The sequence below is a fragment of the Ictidomys tridecemlineatus genome, chromosome 8 (genome assembly GCF_052094955.1).
Source record: "Ictidomys tridecemlineatus isolate mIctTri1 chromosome 8, mIctTri1.hap1, whole genome shotgun sequence".
Classification (NCBI taxonomy): Eukaryota; Metazoa; Chordata; class Mammalia; order Rodentia; family Sciuridae; genus Ictidomys; species Ictidomys tridecemlineatus.
Window position 1 is genome coordinate 25,794,200 of NC_135484.1, and position 17,655 is coordinate 25,811,854.

General features: G+C 40.1%; 1 protein-coding gene across 4 annotated transcripts in view; it reads right to left on the reverse strand.

Annotated features, from left to right (window-relative positions):
• The window catches only part of Ect2l (epithelial cell transforming 2 like), a 90,645-nt gene that overhangs the window by 63,192 nt on the left and 9,798 nt on the right, over positions 1–17,655 (reverse strand). For 3 of the 4 annotated variants that reach the window (XM_078019035.1, XM_078019033.1, XM_078019036.1), the window contains exons 2-4: positions 12,753–12,851; positions 11,391–11,508; positions 9,336–9,448 (exon numbers count right to left, since the gene is read on the reverse strand). In XM_078019035.1, the coding sequence (XP_077875161.1) occupies positions 9,336–9,448; positions 11,391–11,492 (215 nt within the window). In that variant the 5' untranslated portion in view covers positions 11,493–11,508; positions 12,753–12,851. The remainder of the gene's footprint in view (positions 1–9,335; positions 9,449–11,390; positions 11,509–12,752; positions 12,852–17,655) is intronic. The other variant, XM_078019034.1, reaches the window with a different exon arrangement.

Consider the following 17,655-nt stretch of genomic DNA (forward strand, 5'->3'; position numbering starts at 1 on the left):
GCAGACTTGTTCTGTAGTTCCTCTGTGTGAGGCAATGTGATGCTGAGGATGAAGAAATTCTATTTGGACCCAGTATGCTCCAAGTCCTGTGGCATCTGAGCTGACAGGAGAGTTTCAGCCTAGGATACAGTCGTATCCCCCATCTCCCCAGTAGCTGACAGTTCCTGCTGCCTCAACACATGCCTGCAGGAGGCTGACCTGCTCACTGGCCACTACTACTCCATGTCATCGCATAACTTCTCCTGAAATCTATATCCCTTACACCTGCACTATAGTATAATCTAGGTATCATATTTGTGTTCTCAATCTTGCTGACACCCAAACTCGGTATTATTATTATTATTATTTCTTCATCATTTAATGTCACATGTCAATGCTATTTTGTACACTTCTCTGTCCCCAGCAGATGGCATGGTGATTGTAGTCTGGCTGGGACTACAGAAATGGATGTACAATAAAACAAATAATTTTTTTTAAATAATAAAAGATAAAAAATATTTTTAAAAAAATCACTGTTCTTGTGTTGGTTTCCTGTTGCCAAATTACCATGAATTTAGTAGCTTAAAGCAACACAAATGTATGTTCTTACAATGTTGGAGGTCAGAAGTCTTGAGTCAGTGTCACTGGGCTGCTATGGAGGTGTTAGTCTGACTGGCCCCTTGCCTTTTCCTGCCCTAGGGGCTTCCCATCTGCCTTGGCTCAGGGCCTTGGCTCCATGTTCAAACTGGCAGTGAAGCATTGCCAGACCTTCCTGTCTCTCCCACTACACCCACCAGCAAACCTTCTTCTCTGGCTCTGACTCCTCCTGCATCACTCAGTCAAAACAGTGTCCTCAGCCCATTCCAGATGTGTTGAGCCCAAATCTCTATCATCCAGGCTCAATATCTGTGTTTTACCAACTCCAGGTGACTCTGATGGGCCACACATTTTCAATGTATGTGGACAAACTTGACTTCCCTTGGTAGAAGGAAGAGACAGCAGAATGGATCCTGTTTCTGATCAGCATCAGCTGACATCAGTTACAAAGCACTGAATATTTGCATGGTGGTCTTAGGAGTACCAATAATTCTGTTTCAATTCACTTTATAAAAGCCCCATATTAATTCACTATTTAATTATGCCTGCAGGTCTGAAGGGCTCTATCACACCCATTCCACAGCCAAACACTTTTTGCTTTTCCTTCCTTGTTCTCGGCTATATTCTGGAGAACTGAGATGCCCAGAGAATTGACTATTAGACATAAATGGACAATTTTGAACCATTTTTAAACTTGTTATCTTCCTTGTGTTTTTCACAAGTAATAAGGAAATCAGGGCAGCTTCAGTGTTAGTATCATCAAGGACTCAATGATGTTATCATGCTGAGGATTTTCCATTTGCCATCCTCTGGCTTATGGTCTTCAGTCTTGTCCCCTGAGTTGGTTTTCAAATGCCTAACTGCTGCAAGCATCAGTCTTCATGCAATAGAGACCACAAGCTAGCAAAGTGGAAGACAGCATGGCCCTTCTGCCAGTCCCTTCAAAAGTTCCTTTAAATTTGAAGAAAACTGTCAGGGCTTACTACACACACCTGCATTCCTAGTGAGTCAAGAGGCAGAGGCAGCAGTATCTCAAGTTCAGGGCCAGCCTAGCAACTTAGCAAGACACTCTGCAACTTAGTTGAGAGAGCAACTTAGTGATACCCTATCTCAAAATAAATTTTTAAAAAATGGGAGTATAACTCAGTGGTAAAGCACTTCTGAATTCAATCCCCATTACACACACACACACACACAAAAAAAAAAAAAAAAAAAAAGAATTGAAGAAAACTCCAGAAGCTTCCTAACAGCCACCCCTTTATTTCAGGGGCAGAATTAACATGTCCTAAACCAGTTACCACCAAGAAATGTAATGATCATTATGAATTCAGTTCACCTCCCCGCCCCCTTGGTGGGGCAGGTGATCAGCCCGGAGGCATATAATGCCTGGGGAATGGACAGAGCGCCTGTCAGGAGGAAGGAGAGGAATGTGGAAGATGTGGAGCAGGCAGGTGACCAAGTGTCTAACTCACTCAGAAGGAAGGGAGGAAAGACCTATTCAGTCTGTTTCTGTGCCTTTTTGAGCCCTTACTGATCTCAGTCCCACTCTACACTTGGGGGTATTTCTTAAATGGATAAAAATGCTTTTTAATGACTGGTAGTGAAACTCTCTTGCTCATTTTTTCTTTGTATTTAATTTTTTTTCTTAGCCATTGTGGCCCATCTTCTTTTCCAGATTAGCTGTAGAATCAGTTTTTTTTCAAGTGCATAAGAAAAGCTCACCTGTGGATTTGGCACGATTAATTTGGAAAGGAGTGACGTCTTAAACATGGAATATCTATCCATTTACCCAGATTTGTTTGTTGTTATTGTTGCTATGCCTTAATACAAATTTGTCATTTCCTTCTTGAGGATCTTTTGCTTATCTTTTTAGTTTTAGGCCATGCACACAGGGAAGCAGACCTGTGAGAAGGGGGAAGGGAGAGAGCCCTGGCAACATTGCTTTAATCTAAGGATCTAGGCCAGCCTGCAGCTAGATGAGTTGTAAGTCAGTAAATTCCTTTTTCTTCTTAAGCTGCTTTGAGTTCAGTTTCTCAGTTGTGTTGGAAAGCCTTCTGACCAGGAACTTGAAAGAACAGCTAGAGAGGTCAGGAGGAAAGAGGATCAACATTCATTGGATGCTTGCTGTGTTCTGCAGATGTGCTACTTCTGCTTCTAAGACTTGCTGAGCCCATTTGGATCTCATGGGCAGCCCCTTCCACTCTTACCCTGCAGTAACCCTCCTAGATGTTTCCTAAATAGCTTCTCTAATACAGAATAAGGCAAATGGTCTCTTCAAACCTTCCAGTGAATTATATCTGAATCAGATGTTTCCTATGTAGAAAATAAAAGAATACATGGCAGATCTGGAAGCTAACATCATGTATGATATAGAGAGAGCAACGGAAGCATTTTCTGAGATGCTGCATTAAACAAATTGTGCAATAAGCAAACATCAGAGCTGCCAGTCATGGGATAACAGGGTGAAATAGCATCTTGTGGAGTTGTGCATCCTGACACACATTGAGTATTATTACTGTTTGTAATTCCTTTTGGAATTGCTTTATATTTGGTCTTTTTTAATTAAAATATATTTTTAGTTGAAGATGGACACAATACCTTCATTTTATTATTATTATTATTTTTTTTAATGTGGTACTGAGGATTGAACCCAGTGCCTCACATAAGCTAGGCAAGTGCTCTATCACTGAGCTACAACCACAGCCCCTTATAGTGTGGTCTTGAATTAACTAAATAATGAAAAGTCTTGTATCAGTTAACCTCCTATATTTTAAAACTTATCTTTAGAAAACTACTCCTGCCCAGAGAACTACTAAATGAAAAATTTTCTCAAGTATCTACCTTTCTGTCATTTTTGTAATTGAGCATGTTTTAGATATTTGCATTCAGTCAACAAGCATTTATTGAGTGACTCTTGGGTGCCTGACATTTCTGTAAGTGTGGAGACGGAAAGAGGCACCCAAGTCGTTGCCCTCGCAGAGCCTGCCTTCTAGTGGAGGGGACAATAAATGAAGCATTGCACGGAACATAACGCAGGGGCTGCTAAGTGCTATCCAGAGAGGTTAAACGTGACCAAAGAGAGCAGCACCACTTGCAAAATGGGAAGTGAACTTCAAGTGCTTATACTTCTCCTCCTGTCGACCTTCCCTCTGTCTAATGACCCTCTGCCTGCCCCCCATCCCCATCCAATAAAACAGTTTTGGTTTTTGGTTTCTTCTTTCCTTTTAAACTCAAGAATTTTATTTTTTAACCTTCATCCCCCCCGGCCTAAACACCATCTCAACAACAAATGAGAATAGTGTCAATGTTAGCTCCTACCCAGCCACCCTCCAGAGGATAGAGCATGACCGGAATCCCGGACCTAAAGGAAAGAGTCAGAATGCCCTGCATTGCCTTTCTTTTCCTTTTCCTTCCTTGCTTACTTTATTTCTTTTTTCATTTTTTGATTGTTTTAATTTTTTTGTTGTGCTTCAGATGGAAGCCAGGGCCTCACACAGGCCAGTCGAGTGCTTTACCACTGAGCTACACCCTTAGCCCATCTTCTATATTTTGAAAACGGTAATTTTAGGTAAAAGTGAACAGTTTATCTTTCAATATTTTTCTTTCTGACATAGATTCTCTGCTTGACCAAACTTTGGTCAGGCCCATCAGTGCACTTCCTTGTAAAATCTTGTTTTAGCCAAGAACACTGCTAAGTCAGTTTAGTAGAAACTCGGACCTCTTTATCTCTAATGACCCTGGATATCTGATCAGGTTCCTCACTCAGACCTTTCCAGCCTCAGGAAAGGTCTGATCACCCAGGCCTGTCTCTGGCAAGAGTTCCGCTCGGTGCATCTAGACAGGAACCCCCCTCGCCTCTAATGTTTCCTCTTAGTAATTTTCCCACTCAGCTCCTTTGCCTATAAATTTCAACTTGCCTGTGCTGTATTTGGAGTTGAGCCCAATCTCTGCCTGGCTGCAAATCCCATGGCAGTGGTCCCTATGCCCGCAGCAATGGTCCTAAAGAGTCTGCCTCACCACGCTGGAACAAGTGCCAAGGGATGATTTTTTTTTCCTCTAACATCTTCACCACCTTCACACAGAAGCATTCTCATTTCAAATGGACTTCCCATAACTTCAGTTACGTGGCTGTCCTGTATTCCAAATTAAGCTAGAAGTATGAAAAACCACACATCAGATTTCCTCTACAGATCACAACTGAGCCATCTCCTCAACCGACCCCCTCCAGGGCTGCTTGGAAAGAGTGGGTAAGGGTGCTGAAGTGGGCTGGGGGTGTTCTTTCTTAAATGTACTTTGGTGGGTACATTTTTCTGCTCTCCATCCCCACTTCCAGTCTGCCCTGAAGGGGGCAAATGATGAATGCTAGTGCCTTGTCAACCATCCATGTAACCTTCTGTGCCTTTGCCAACTCTCTCTCTCTCTCTCTCTCTCTCTCTCTTCCCCACCCCCACCCCCTTCCCCCCAGCGACAAGCTATCTGCTGTTTTGAGACTGCAGCTGCTTGAATGGTGCCCCACCTGCCCAGGAAAGCTACAAGTTGAAGCAGCTCCAGCCCTGGAATGCCAGGCCTTTGTGTAAGGCATTGCGTTGCTGAGCAGAAGCAATTTAAAACCGGTTCCACCAGAGCAGCAAGGAGCCGGATTCAACTCCTCCTAGGTTTCTCCAAGTGTGACAGACACAAACAGCCAGTGTCCTTTAAGGAGTCACAGGAAAGGTCAGTTTAGACAAGTGGCAGAGGGAAGACACCGATGGGAACCATTGTATGTGTTGACACAGAAGCATAATGTACCGGGGAGAACGCCATGATGTAGGTGGAAAACCCTCTGAGCCCAAAAGACTAGCAAAGAAGGCTTCCCAGGAGGGCTGACATTTAAACAGAGGTGAGAAGGAGAATTTGCCAGAAGGATGGTTTAATAAACTGAACCTTTGAAAAATGTCCTTAAAATCATAAAATTCCATTTAAGGTCCTCTACCAAGCCACGTGTGGTGGCACACACTTGTAGTCCCGGTGACTGAAGAGGCTGAGGCAGGAGGTTCACAAGTTTGAGGCTAGCCTTGGCAACTTGGTGAGACTCTGTTCCAAAACAAGAAAAAGAAAAAAGAAGATGGGGCTGGGGATGCAGCTCAATGATGGAGCATCCCGGAGTTCAATCCCCAGTATTGCAAAAAGGAAAGAAAAAATAAGTTCATGCTAAAACTTAACAGTATGGACTATTGGAATATGTATTAAGACAGGAAAAAAGTCTTAGATATTTAGATGTATTCCATAGAGAGTAAGGAGAAATTTTTTAATTTTTAATTTTTTGGTATCAGGGATTAAACTCAGAGCACTTAACCACAGGGCAACATCCCCCTTTAAAAAAATTTTTTTAATTTTTTACTTGGAGACAGTATCTTTCTAAGTTGCTTAGGGCCTTGCTAAGTTGCTCAAGCTTACTTTGAAGTTGTGGTCCTTCTGCCTGAGCCTCCCAAGTCTCTGAAAGGAGAAACTTTTAAAGAAAATTCTGATGAAACATTTCCTACCAATAGTTGAAATACTATATTAATAAATGTAACAATCTGAATTATAATAAAATTATTTGAAAATCATAAAACAAAATATTTAAAACTAAGGGCTCTCTGACTTAAAAAAAGCATAGTCAAGCTTACATATAAATATTTCAGGCATTCAAATAATGCTTATTTCTTTCATTTATTAATAAGTATATTCACAGGTATGAGAGAAAACAGAGTACGAGAATAAATAGGACTCAAAACAAACTGTTAATATTGCACCTAGTAATTTTACTCCTAGATATATACCTAATAGAAATAACAACATCCATATACAAAAGCTTGGAGATGGATATTCATAAAATCATTACTTACAGCAACCAAAATGAGAAACAGCCCACATGTCTGTCAATTGATAAATGGATAAATAAATATGACACTTTTATACATTGGGATGTTATTGTCAATAAAAGGTAAGTATTGCCAGCAACAGTGGCACACACCTGTAATCCAGGTGTAAGGAGGATTGCAAGTTCGAGGCCAGCCTCAGATATTCAGCAAGACCCTGCCTCAAAATAAAAATTAAAGAGAGGGAGGACACTGGAGGTATACCTCAGTAGTAGAGCACCCCTAAGTTCAATTCCCAGTACCACAAAAAAAAAAAAAAGGAAAGTATCAGAGATATATACTACATACTACAAAATGGATAAACCTTGAAAACATATGAGAGACATCAGTCACAAAGATCACATACTTCATGATTCCATTTATGCAAAAAGTCCACAAGGGGCAAATTTATAGAGACATAAGACCATTAGTATTTGCCTGTATCTGGGCAGGGTGAGGGTGGGGCTCAAGATGGGGAGTGACAGTCAACAGGTAGGGGAATCATTTTGGGGTGATGAAATGTTTTAAACCTAGATTGTACTGGTGGCTACACAATTCTGTGGATGTATTAAAACCACCGAATTGCATCTTTAATTGGAAAATTTTATTATATGTGAATTATATCTCAGTAAAGATGCTTAAAGGAAAGTTCACTGCATTAAATCAAAAATATGTATGTGGGGGGAGCTGGGGTTATGGCTCAGGAGCAGAGTGCTTGCCTAGCACATGCAAGGCATTGGGTTTGATCCTCAGCACCACATAAAAATAAGTAAATAAAATAAAGGTCTTGTGTTCAACTACAACTAAAAATTTATTTTAAAAAGTGTGTGTGCGTGTGTGTGTGTGTGTGTGTGTGTGTGTGTGTATTTGGCTTCTATTTTTAATTGAAATTGAGCACAGCTGTCACTAGGTTAGACCCAACATGCAGTGTGACAGAAATCAATGGGAAAGAAGAAGTGTAAAAAAGACTTGACCAGGCTTTGCGGAAGGAACTGATTGATGCTAAACAACAAAAACCATTAACACAAATTAAAGGTGGGTTCTGAATGCCAAATCTAGACACCAGACACATATGAATAAGTTTCCCTGAAATCAGCTGCATAAAGCTATTTAGCACATACTGCTCTCTGTGGAAATACAGCTGCCACCAGACAAAGAAAAGTAATTTCACTGAACAGGTTAGTTCCACATTCTTTTCCCACAGAAAGTTAAGAATTGGGGTACTAGAAAAAAGATGCAATTTCCTGAGACAAAATGTCAGGCCTGAAGTTCAGCAGTCTCAAAATATACCACAAGAGCTCTAATGACCCCCAGTGGTTACAACTGAGATTGCTTGGTTTATGATGCGTGAGACAAGAACGTAAGGCACGCAGCAATTACCAATATGGGGTTCCACCTATTATTTTCTTATCTTGAAAGCAGTAACGTTGGAGTAAAAGTAAACATAGCAAATGACTGTCATAAATGTCCCTTCCTCTGATTTCTATGCATGAACTAAAGAGCCCATTTCGCTGTAGCCTGTCTAGAGCCTGGTTCAGCAGAGCCAGGAAGGTGTTTGTCTCCTTCCAGTGACTGGTCAGGGTGAGTCAGTTCACAACCTGTTTTGCACCTGCAGATGCAGGAGAAGCTGACAAAGGAGAAGAGGAGAGAAATGGCTGATCAAGTGAGATAGGCAGGGAAAGTGGAAAAAACAGGGGGAGGCAGGTTGCAAACTGAAACAAGCCAGTTTGGTCATGAACAACTCTCAGATACTTTCTAGTAGCTGCCTAAGAATCAGAAGGTTAGCCTCACCACTAGGTTATGTGGAAAGCAACTAACACCAAATGATACCATTCCTAGGGTTTCACTAAACAGATCTTAGTAAATAAATATAAACCACTTGTAGAGTCCCCTGTGCAGGCTTGATGAAGCTTCTATCTGCTGGGTGAGAGTTTCATCCAATTGAGAAAGAACAATATTCTGCCAACAGCATCCTATCGTTACTCTAGTAACCCAAGACTGACCCTAGGTCATTTATTTGGGGATGAAGCCTGGGAAACCACACACACGACTTTCCACTGGCCCAGCTGTAGTCTTCGCTCAGGTCCAGGTGCACTGAAGTATACAAATACCCTCCTCTCTCCTGTATTTCAGTCAGTCCACACCCCTTGAATATCCCCAATTTCACGAGAGTCTATGTCTAACACAGTTAACACTGGTTGCTCATACAACAGAGGTTTGATATTTGCACTAATAATAACTAAAGCCCTGGGACCCTTCCAACCTAGAAAGAACTAATGACCCCTAGAGTATTAATTCCCAATCAGAACACTAGCTGCCCCTGGGTATCATTTCAACTAACAAATGTAACGCTGTCTATGCTGCGGTATTTGAAAGTAAACTACAGATAGAACACCAGGGAAGGGGAAGAGTAGGGGCAGGACCCATTGGCCACCACTGTCCATTGCTGTCTACCTCGACCATATCCCTTTACGTCACTGCCATTGTCCGTGCTCATGTATTTTTCAGATCCATCATTTAATAATCATTTACAAAGTGTCTAGCTGGGTACCAGCTATCCTGCCTGTATGACACTTCCAAGGAGAATTTAATAATCCAAGAGCATATTAAAAATTCACTGGCTGAAGTCAGTAACAAATTTTGCAAAAACAAAACAGCTTCATAACGGTGTGATGGTGTTCATACCCCTCCATGGCTTCATTGCAGCCTCAAGGAGGAAACAAGCATTTGAAGAGTCTGTAGATAAACCTTCAAGTACTAATTGTGTGATTTTTTTAATAGGGGAAAAAAAAAAGACTCGTAAAGATTATATACACATTTTACAATGTTTTGTTTTCTTTAAGGACCAATGGTAATTACATCATTAAGCAACCAATTTACCTTAATTGTGATTTAGTGCATCGTAAAAGAATTGTGAATAAGAATTCTTGACGTTGTTTGTGGGTCCAGAGGTCAAACCAATGACTTATCAAAGCAACTCTTTCCTGAAAGAGCTGTAAGGGGGAAAAATGATATTTTACTGTACCTTTATATACATTCTTAGTTGCTAAGCAATCTTCAGATGATCTACCAACAACCTCCCAGCCAATATTTGCATAGCACTTTACAATTCACAGGTGCTTTCATGAATGTGTAGGGGTCTCTCCTTTCAGCTTAAACTGTTTTTATCCAGGGATAAGAGGAGCCTGGGCTTGTTGGGTAGGCTGCTGGGGATGTAATTACAGAGAAGGAGGGAAAACAAAGAGGTAGTGTGAACTGGCTCTTGTTTTTACCTAGACTACCATGACCCAGAGAAACAGATTCCACACGTTTTTGTCTTGAAAACACACATATGAAAAAAAAATGTGCAGTATCTCTAGCAATTAGAGAAATGCAAATCAAAACTACACTGAGATTTCATCTCACTCCAATCAGAATGGCAACTATGAAAAAATATAAGTAACAATAAATGTTGTCGAGGATATGGAAAAAAAGGGTATACTCATACATTGTTGGTAGGACAGCAAATTGGTGCAACTACTCTGGAAAGCAGTTTTAAAATTCCTTTAAAATTAGGAATTAAACCATCATTTGACCCATTTATCCCACTCCTCAGCATATATCCAAAGGATTTAAAATCAGCATTCCACAATAACACAGCCACATCAATGTTTATAGCATCACAATTCATAATAACTAAGCTATGGAGCCAAACTTGGTACCCTTCAACAGATGAATGGATAAAGAAAATGTGGTACATAAGCACAATGAAGTATTACTCAGCCATAAAGGATAACTTTATGACATTTATTAGTAAATGGATGAATCTGGAGGCTATGATGCTAACTGAAATAAGCCAATCCCCCAAAATCAAAGGTTGAATATTTTTGTTGATATGTAGAAGCCAAATCACATAAAAAAGGGAGCAGGAGAAGAAGAGAAGTTCAGTACATTAGACAAAGAGGAATGCAGGGAAGGGAGGGGGATAGGAATAGGAGACAGTGAAATGAATCTGACATTATTTTCATACACACACACACACACACACACACACACGTATATAAATGAAAAAAACTAAGCAAATTCATCATTGTGTATATCCAGAAGAATGGGGTCCTAATTAGAGTAAGATATAAATATGCATGTGTAATTTTAACAAAACAATTCTACTGTCATGTATAACTAAAAAGAACCAATAAAAATAACTTTCTAATTATTAAAAAAAAGAAAACACATATAGGTCTCACTCATTCCATTGCTAAAATAGATTCATTTAAGTAGATATGACTTTATTGATCCACAGCCATGGATCTTCATAACACTCATGAAACTGATCGTGAATAATTATTGTAAAATGCTATTGTTAGTTGTGTCTCTAAGACAGTGTTCCCAAAGACCAGGGTCCCCAAAACTGGGTTCCAGGCCAGCTTTGCTAGATAGGCATGTACAAACTCACTGTCTTTATTACAGGTCAGGCTTTAACCCCAGCCAGTCTATTCTTCTTCCCTTGTAAAAGAGGTTGAGCCCACGTGAGCTCTGAGAACCCCTATGCTAGCTCCATTAATGCCTTGCAGACTGCCCTCCACCATTCGATGACTTCTTCCTGAATTACTGTTCAAGGGACGGGCATCACCAGGCCACAGAGAACCATATGGTGGGCACCAGAGAGAAGGAGTATTAAGGACACAGTGAAACATACACGCACACACCCTCACCACCACCACCCAGAGCATCTTCTTTCCTTCTCCTTCCCCATCACCGCAAACCACAGGTGTCCTGGGGGTCTCTATTTTGTCTCTGGAAGCACAGAATAAGATGGGAGGCAGATTGGGAGACTTGCAACAAAGTTAGAATTGTTTTTGTTTAAACTGACTCAAAAACTAAATTCTTTAGAGGATTTTCTTTAAAAGTATGACAACGTAAGACTCACTATTTGTAACTCACTGTGTAACTCACCTGTCTATTTAGTGACTTGTTGCTAAAAGGTGTCCAGGCGCTGAACCTCGTGTTCAAGCTCTCCATTTCCAGGGTTTTCCAGGAAGAATCCCCAACTGACATCACAGCAAACTAGGAACTACAGGTACATTTCAATAAATGTATAATTTAAGCCGACTTATAAAAATCCAATACAGCAGGCACAGTGGTACACCCCTGTAATCTCAACTACACAGGAGGCTGAGGGAGGAGGATTGCAAGTCCGAGGCCAGCCTGGGCAATTTAGCCAGACCCTGTCTTGAAATAAAAAATAAAATGGGCCAAAGATATATCTCAATGTCAAAGTGCCCCTGGATTCAATCCTAATACTGGAAAACAAAATAGAAAAGAAAGAAAGAAAAATTATAATGTATAATTATACTGTACACACTTAATACATTAATGCTGTCCCAGTAGGAGTTTTAGAATTAGAACGTATATTTTAGACTTAGAATAATCCCTTTGTATGTATAAACTGTTTATAAAATTATAGTTCATGGAAGCATATGTATATGTATACACACACAGAGGATGAACCACATAAATATACACTGAGTCCATGGATTCTTAATCACTGCAATTATTCTGGCCTTTCCTACTTGCAAACAAATCTGAACCTAAACAAAAGTTCTTTTTTACTTTGCTGGGAAAATGAAAGAGTAGTGAATATGTTTCAGAAAATGCTATTAATAACTCAGACATTGGTATAATTTTGTTTTTGAGGGGCTGGGGATAGAACCTGAGGCCTAATGCTAAGCAAGTGCTCTGACACTAAGCTATATCCTCAACCCATAGCATGATTTGTTATCTGCTAGGAAGACTGACTTTTTCTTTCCTTGGAAAGTAAGAATTTGAAGTATTCAAACAGGACACCCTACCTACCCATCTTTTAGGGACATAAGTCAGAGAGGATATAAAGGAGGAAATTAGGTTCATGTATTAGTCATCTATTGCTGCATAACAAATTACTCCAAAGTTTAACAGCTCAAAATGACAAGCATTTATAACCTCAAAGTCCTGAGGGTCAAGAATCTAGGTGCAGCTTAATGAGTACTATATTAGTTTGCTGGGTCTGCCCAAAAACAAAGAAAAAAAGAAAAAAAAAATTCCACAGACCAAGTGGTTTAAAAAACAGAAATTTATTTTCTCCTAGTTCGGGAGGCTAGATGTCCAAAAAACAAAGTGCCATCAATGTTGGCTTCTTAGCTCATGGATAGCCACTTTATCACTATGTCCCCACACAACCTTTCTTCTGTGTGCACACAAAGGGAAAGGGGTAACTCTGTAAACTGAGTCCACTGTACTGACCAACCCCCACATGTTTTCTTTTGAAAAACAATTTACCTGCAGCCCTTCCTGACTTCAGCCAATAGGACAGGTTACATTCCTCAGCAAACGACCTGTTGTCTGCAGGAGAAATGCGGGACCCAAGGCTCCTTCCTGCTGATAAGAACACAAGTTATCCTGAAGTGGGAGACTGTCTTTATACAGACCAGATTCCAGGACTGAAGGAGACAAGATAATTAAAAGTAAAACCCCCTAACCATTAAACCTGTAAAAAAAAAAATCCAGTTGGAACTAGTCATCAAGGTGACCCAGAGTTGCCTTGGATCTTGAGATTTCATAGTAAAATCTCCCCTTCATGAGGTAAGACCATATGCACTGGGGACTTGAAAGTCTGATGCAATCTGATGCAATCACTATCAGTCAAAAGTCAAGAGGAGGACGTGGGCAGACTCTTTGGAACCCCCAAAAAATAGGAGAGTAGGAAAGGTGAGCCATCACTCTCCTCTCTGATAGGACCTACTCTCTCCTTTGAGAGCTTCCCCCTTTCCCTTTTCCTGTCCCTTCTAATAAACTCATGCCTGCCATTATGTGCATCTTGCCCAAATTCCTTCTAACATGGTCTCAAGAACCAGTGACAGAGAACATCCATGGTTGCTTCAGCTCCACAGAGGTTCTCGTTCTGCAAAAGTATCAGGACCTATTTATTATAAAGCTAGTGTAAACTGGGTGCAGTGGCAGGAGGAGCACAGGTTCAAGGTCAGTCTCAGCAACTCAGTGAGGCCCTGACAATTTAGCAAGATCCTGTCTCAAAAAATAAATAAATAAATAAATAAAAATAAAAGGACAGAGGATGCATCCAAGTTTGGACAGGGGTGTCCAAGCACTCATGAGCTCAATCTCCCAACCCTTGAAAATGAAGCAAAAATAAATAAACAAATAAAGCTAGTGTAACTAAAAACATGAAATACTGGCACAAGAATAGACAAGTAAACCAATGGAAGAGTTAATTGAGTCCAGAAACAGACCATATATGTATGCACACTTGATTTATGACCAAGGTGGCACTCAGAGTAGTGGAAAAGATGAGTCAGTGAAACATGGAGTAGAGCAACTGCCCAGAGCAGCCCTGCTGGCCTCAGAATCATCAGAAATGATCACTAATGCTTTACAATACTACATTTGGGGATACTTTGTTAATCAGAAACAACAACAACAACAAATTAGGGGTAAATTATTACCATAATTGAAACACATGGCACTGCCATTGGAACTCAAAGGGTGGTGAGGAGACTGCTTAGAGGAGTCGAGGAGAGCAGTCAAATTGTTAGGAAAGGATAAGCCGCAAGAAGTCTTGCATTTTGTAGCAGTTTAGTAACACAATTGCCTGCGTTATTGTGGATGATAGAAAGGGTACCAATGAATATGTTGGGCTGATTAGAGAGATTCCAAGCTGATTAAACAAAGTGCTGATGGAATTATTGAGCTCCATATGGTAAAGTCCAGTAGGAGAGAGATGAACCAACCTGAAAGATCTGTTTAGTGTGGGGCAAATGTTAGTGGAAATAGACTATCTAGCACAGTCTCCATCAGACAAAAGTATCTCAGAGTAATAAATGGCCTTATGCGGGGAGCCGTTTGTGAAAAACACATGAGGATCTTCTCTTGGCTTGAAGCCAAGAAGACTTTAGGTTTAACCTTGGGAACTATGGTGGCTCTCATATGCAATAGATTGCCCAAGGCGTATGACCTTTATCTTTGCTCTGCTAGGAAGATCGCTGTGATGGTGGCTCCAGAGATGGGCAAAACCGGTTGGGAACTGGACAGCCCACCTTTAACATTTTTTGGAAAAGGACATTCTATGAAAGGCCTCCAATGTCTCCCGATATATATAAATTAGGCGCAGGCTCCATATTGCCATAGAATAAAAGCTCGATCCGTGTATCAGCTTGTCTGTCCCACCCCCGCTTTTGAAAATATTTTCTGTGTCCTGTGGTTCTTTCCCATTCTATTTTTCCTAGCTTTTATTTCTCAGTCAGCCCATTTCACCAAGGGGAACCCCAGCCCCTTGGGGCAAAGATCAAATGAAGGGTGTGGCTGTAAGACTCCTTATTAAAAAAATTTCAGCTGATTCCTCATAAACTCTCATTTAGGGGTGAAAAACATTTCCTAAGAATCTTAGCATTTTTGTTCCACATACCCTGTTTCACAGCCCAAGTCAGAGAAGAACCTATCTCATAGGAGTTTTGGATTTAGCTCGTGTTGAAGGAAAATAATTACAATTAGATACATACAAAACCCATAAAATTGTCAAGAGGGTAGTTCTGCTGAAAGTACGATCAGCTTATAATAAAGCTACCAACATTGTTTGAAATAAAAATCTCCAAGCCACCATAGTAATCTGTGTGTCTCTGGAGAGAGATAACTTGTTTTTTTAAGTTCACAGGTCTCCAGATCAGGAGGAATTGTGGACAAGGAGAGTTATTTACAGTTGGATCTGATGCAGATCACAAGAGACTGGACCTTCAAGCCTAATTCTATAATTGGATGAGACTTTGAATGTCTCAGGGTGGAGTAAATGTATTCTGTACACTAAAGGCATGTGAAGGCAAAAGGTAATCTGTTTCCTTATGTAGGGCCAGGAAAAACTGCACCCATTCCCATACTTCCATATCAGTTATCCCATCAGGAGGTGGAGTCTGTTCCTCTCCCTCCCCTTAAATCAGCCCTAGTAATGATTTATTGTAACCAATAACATGTCATGAAAGTGATCATGTATAACAGCTTTAAGGAGACTTGCAGCTTCTATTTTTGTACAGTTGCAAGGTGAATAAATCCTGGCTTGGATTCTGAATGATGAGAGATCACACTGGGAGAGAGAGGCTAAACTAACCCCCAGCTGTTTCAGCTATCCCCAAGTGCTAGATGCATGAGTGCAGTCATCTTGGATATTTCAGTTCCAACCAAGCTCCTAAGTGAATGCACCACATGAATCACCCCTGCCTACAACACAGGAAGTGAAAGAACTGCTCAGCGGAGGGCAGCCAACCCATAGAATTGTGGGAAATAAATGATTTCTGTTTCATGCTGCTAAAATTTGGAATGATTGTTTTCAAGTATAGACTGATCAAACCATGTGTTGGTGAACATGCAGAGCTTTCAGCTGGTAAAAATGAAAATTGGTATTAAGGTCTTTGGAAAATTGTTTGGTATTATTTCATAAAGTTGAACATATGCATTTACTTACCCCAACAGAAAAAGGTACACCTTTGGATTAAAATATATCAACAAGAATATTTATAGCTAAACTGGATAGCCCCAAAATAGAAACAATCCAAGCATCTGTCAATGGTTGAATGGATAAATATATTGTAATTAAATCATGTAACAGAACTCTGTTCATCAAAAAAATGAAGGACCTGGATAAATCATGCACATATCACATTAAACAAAAGAAGCTAGGAGCAAAACAATACATTTTATATGGATCCATCTGTACAAACTTCTAGCATTACAATGTTAAAAGTTAAGGTAGAGATTAGCTTTGGGTGGAAAGAGGGTAATGTTTAGGAGAGGGCATAAGAGGTGACTCTGGGTGCTGCTACTGATCTACAGATGGGAACCCAGGTCCACTCACTTTATAATTCATTGAGCTCTACACTCATGATTGGCATATATTTCTAAATCCTCTATTTTGATCAATAAGTGTATAAAATGATTCAGTTTATAACTTCAAGAAATATAAATTTTATAAAGAAAATTGTTAAACTTTATTAAAAATCTTTTTTTTTCTTTTGATACTGGGGATTGAACTTAGGTGTGCTCTACCATGAGCTACATCCCCAACACTTTTTTGGTGGGGAGAGGACTAGGCATTGAATTCAAGGGCACTTTACCATTGAGCTACAACCTCATTCTTTTATATTTTTATTTTGAGATAGGTTCTTGTTAAATTGCAGAGGCTGGTTTCAGCTTGCAATCCTCTTGCCTCAGCCTCCCAAGTAGCTGTGAGTATACATGTATGCCACTGCACCCTGTTTTGAACAACAGATTTGGAGTAAATGGAGAAGTATGGCTTGTTCCTAGAGGACTCATTACGGTGAAGAAATTAATTCTCTCAAATTGATCCACCAATTCAATGCAATCTTGGTAAAAACAGTCCTAAAATATATTACTGTGGAGTGTGTGTGTGGTGTGTGCACACACACATGCACATGTGTATGCATATGTGTCTTCAAAAAACTGATTCTAAAATATTTATGGAATTTTAAGGGCCCCAAAATACACAATAGCTAAGCTATGGAACAAACCCTAGGTGCCCTTCAACAGACGAATGGATAAAGAAAATGTTGCATATATACACAGTAGAATAAAAAGAATTTATAACTTTTGTTAGTAAATGGATGGATCTGGAGACTATCATGCTAAGTGAAATAAGCCAATCCCCAACAAGCAAGGCTGAATGTTTTATGACATGTGGATGCTAACACACAATAGTATGGGGGCGGGGTAGAAATTCACTGGATTAGGCAAAGGGGAATGAAGGGAAGGGAGGGGTTGGGAATAGTAAAGATAGTAGAGTGAATCAGACATAACTTTCCTATGTTCATACATAAATACACGACCAGTGAAACTCCACATCATGTACAACCACAAGAATGGGATCCTAATTAGAAAAAGTTATACTCCGTATATGTATAATGTGTCAAAATACACTCTAGTGTCATGTATATCTAATAAAGAGCCCCAAATTGTCAAGACAATATAGAAGGACAAGGGAGGGAGAAGTGTTTGCCCATATCAAAACTTACCTTGAAGTCATAGTAATAAGATGATGTGGCATTAGTTTGGGGGTGACACCTATAGCAGTGGAATAGAAGTGCCAAAACAACCTGGGTTACACTTACTGGTTGACAAATCAAGAGGCAGATTTTCTGTCTAAAAAGGAAGAAAGAAATTTGTC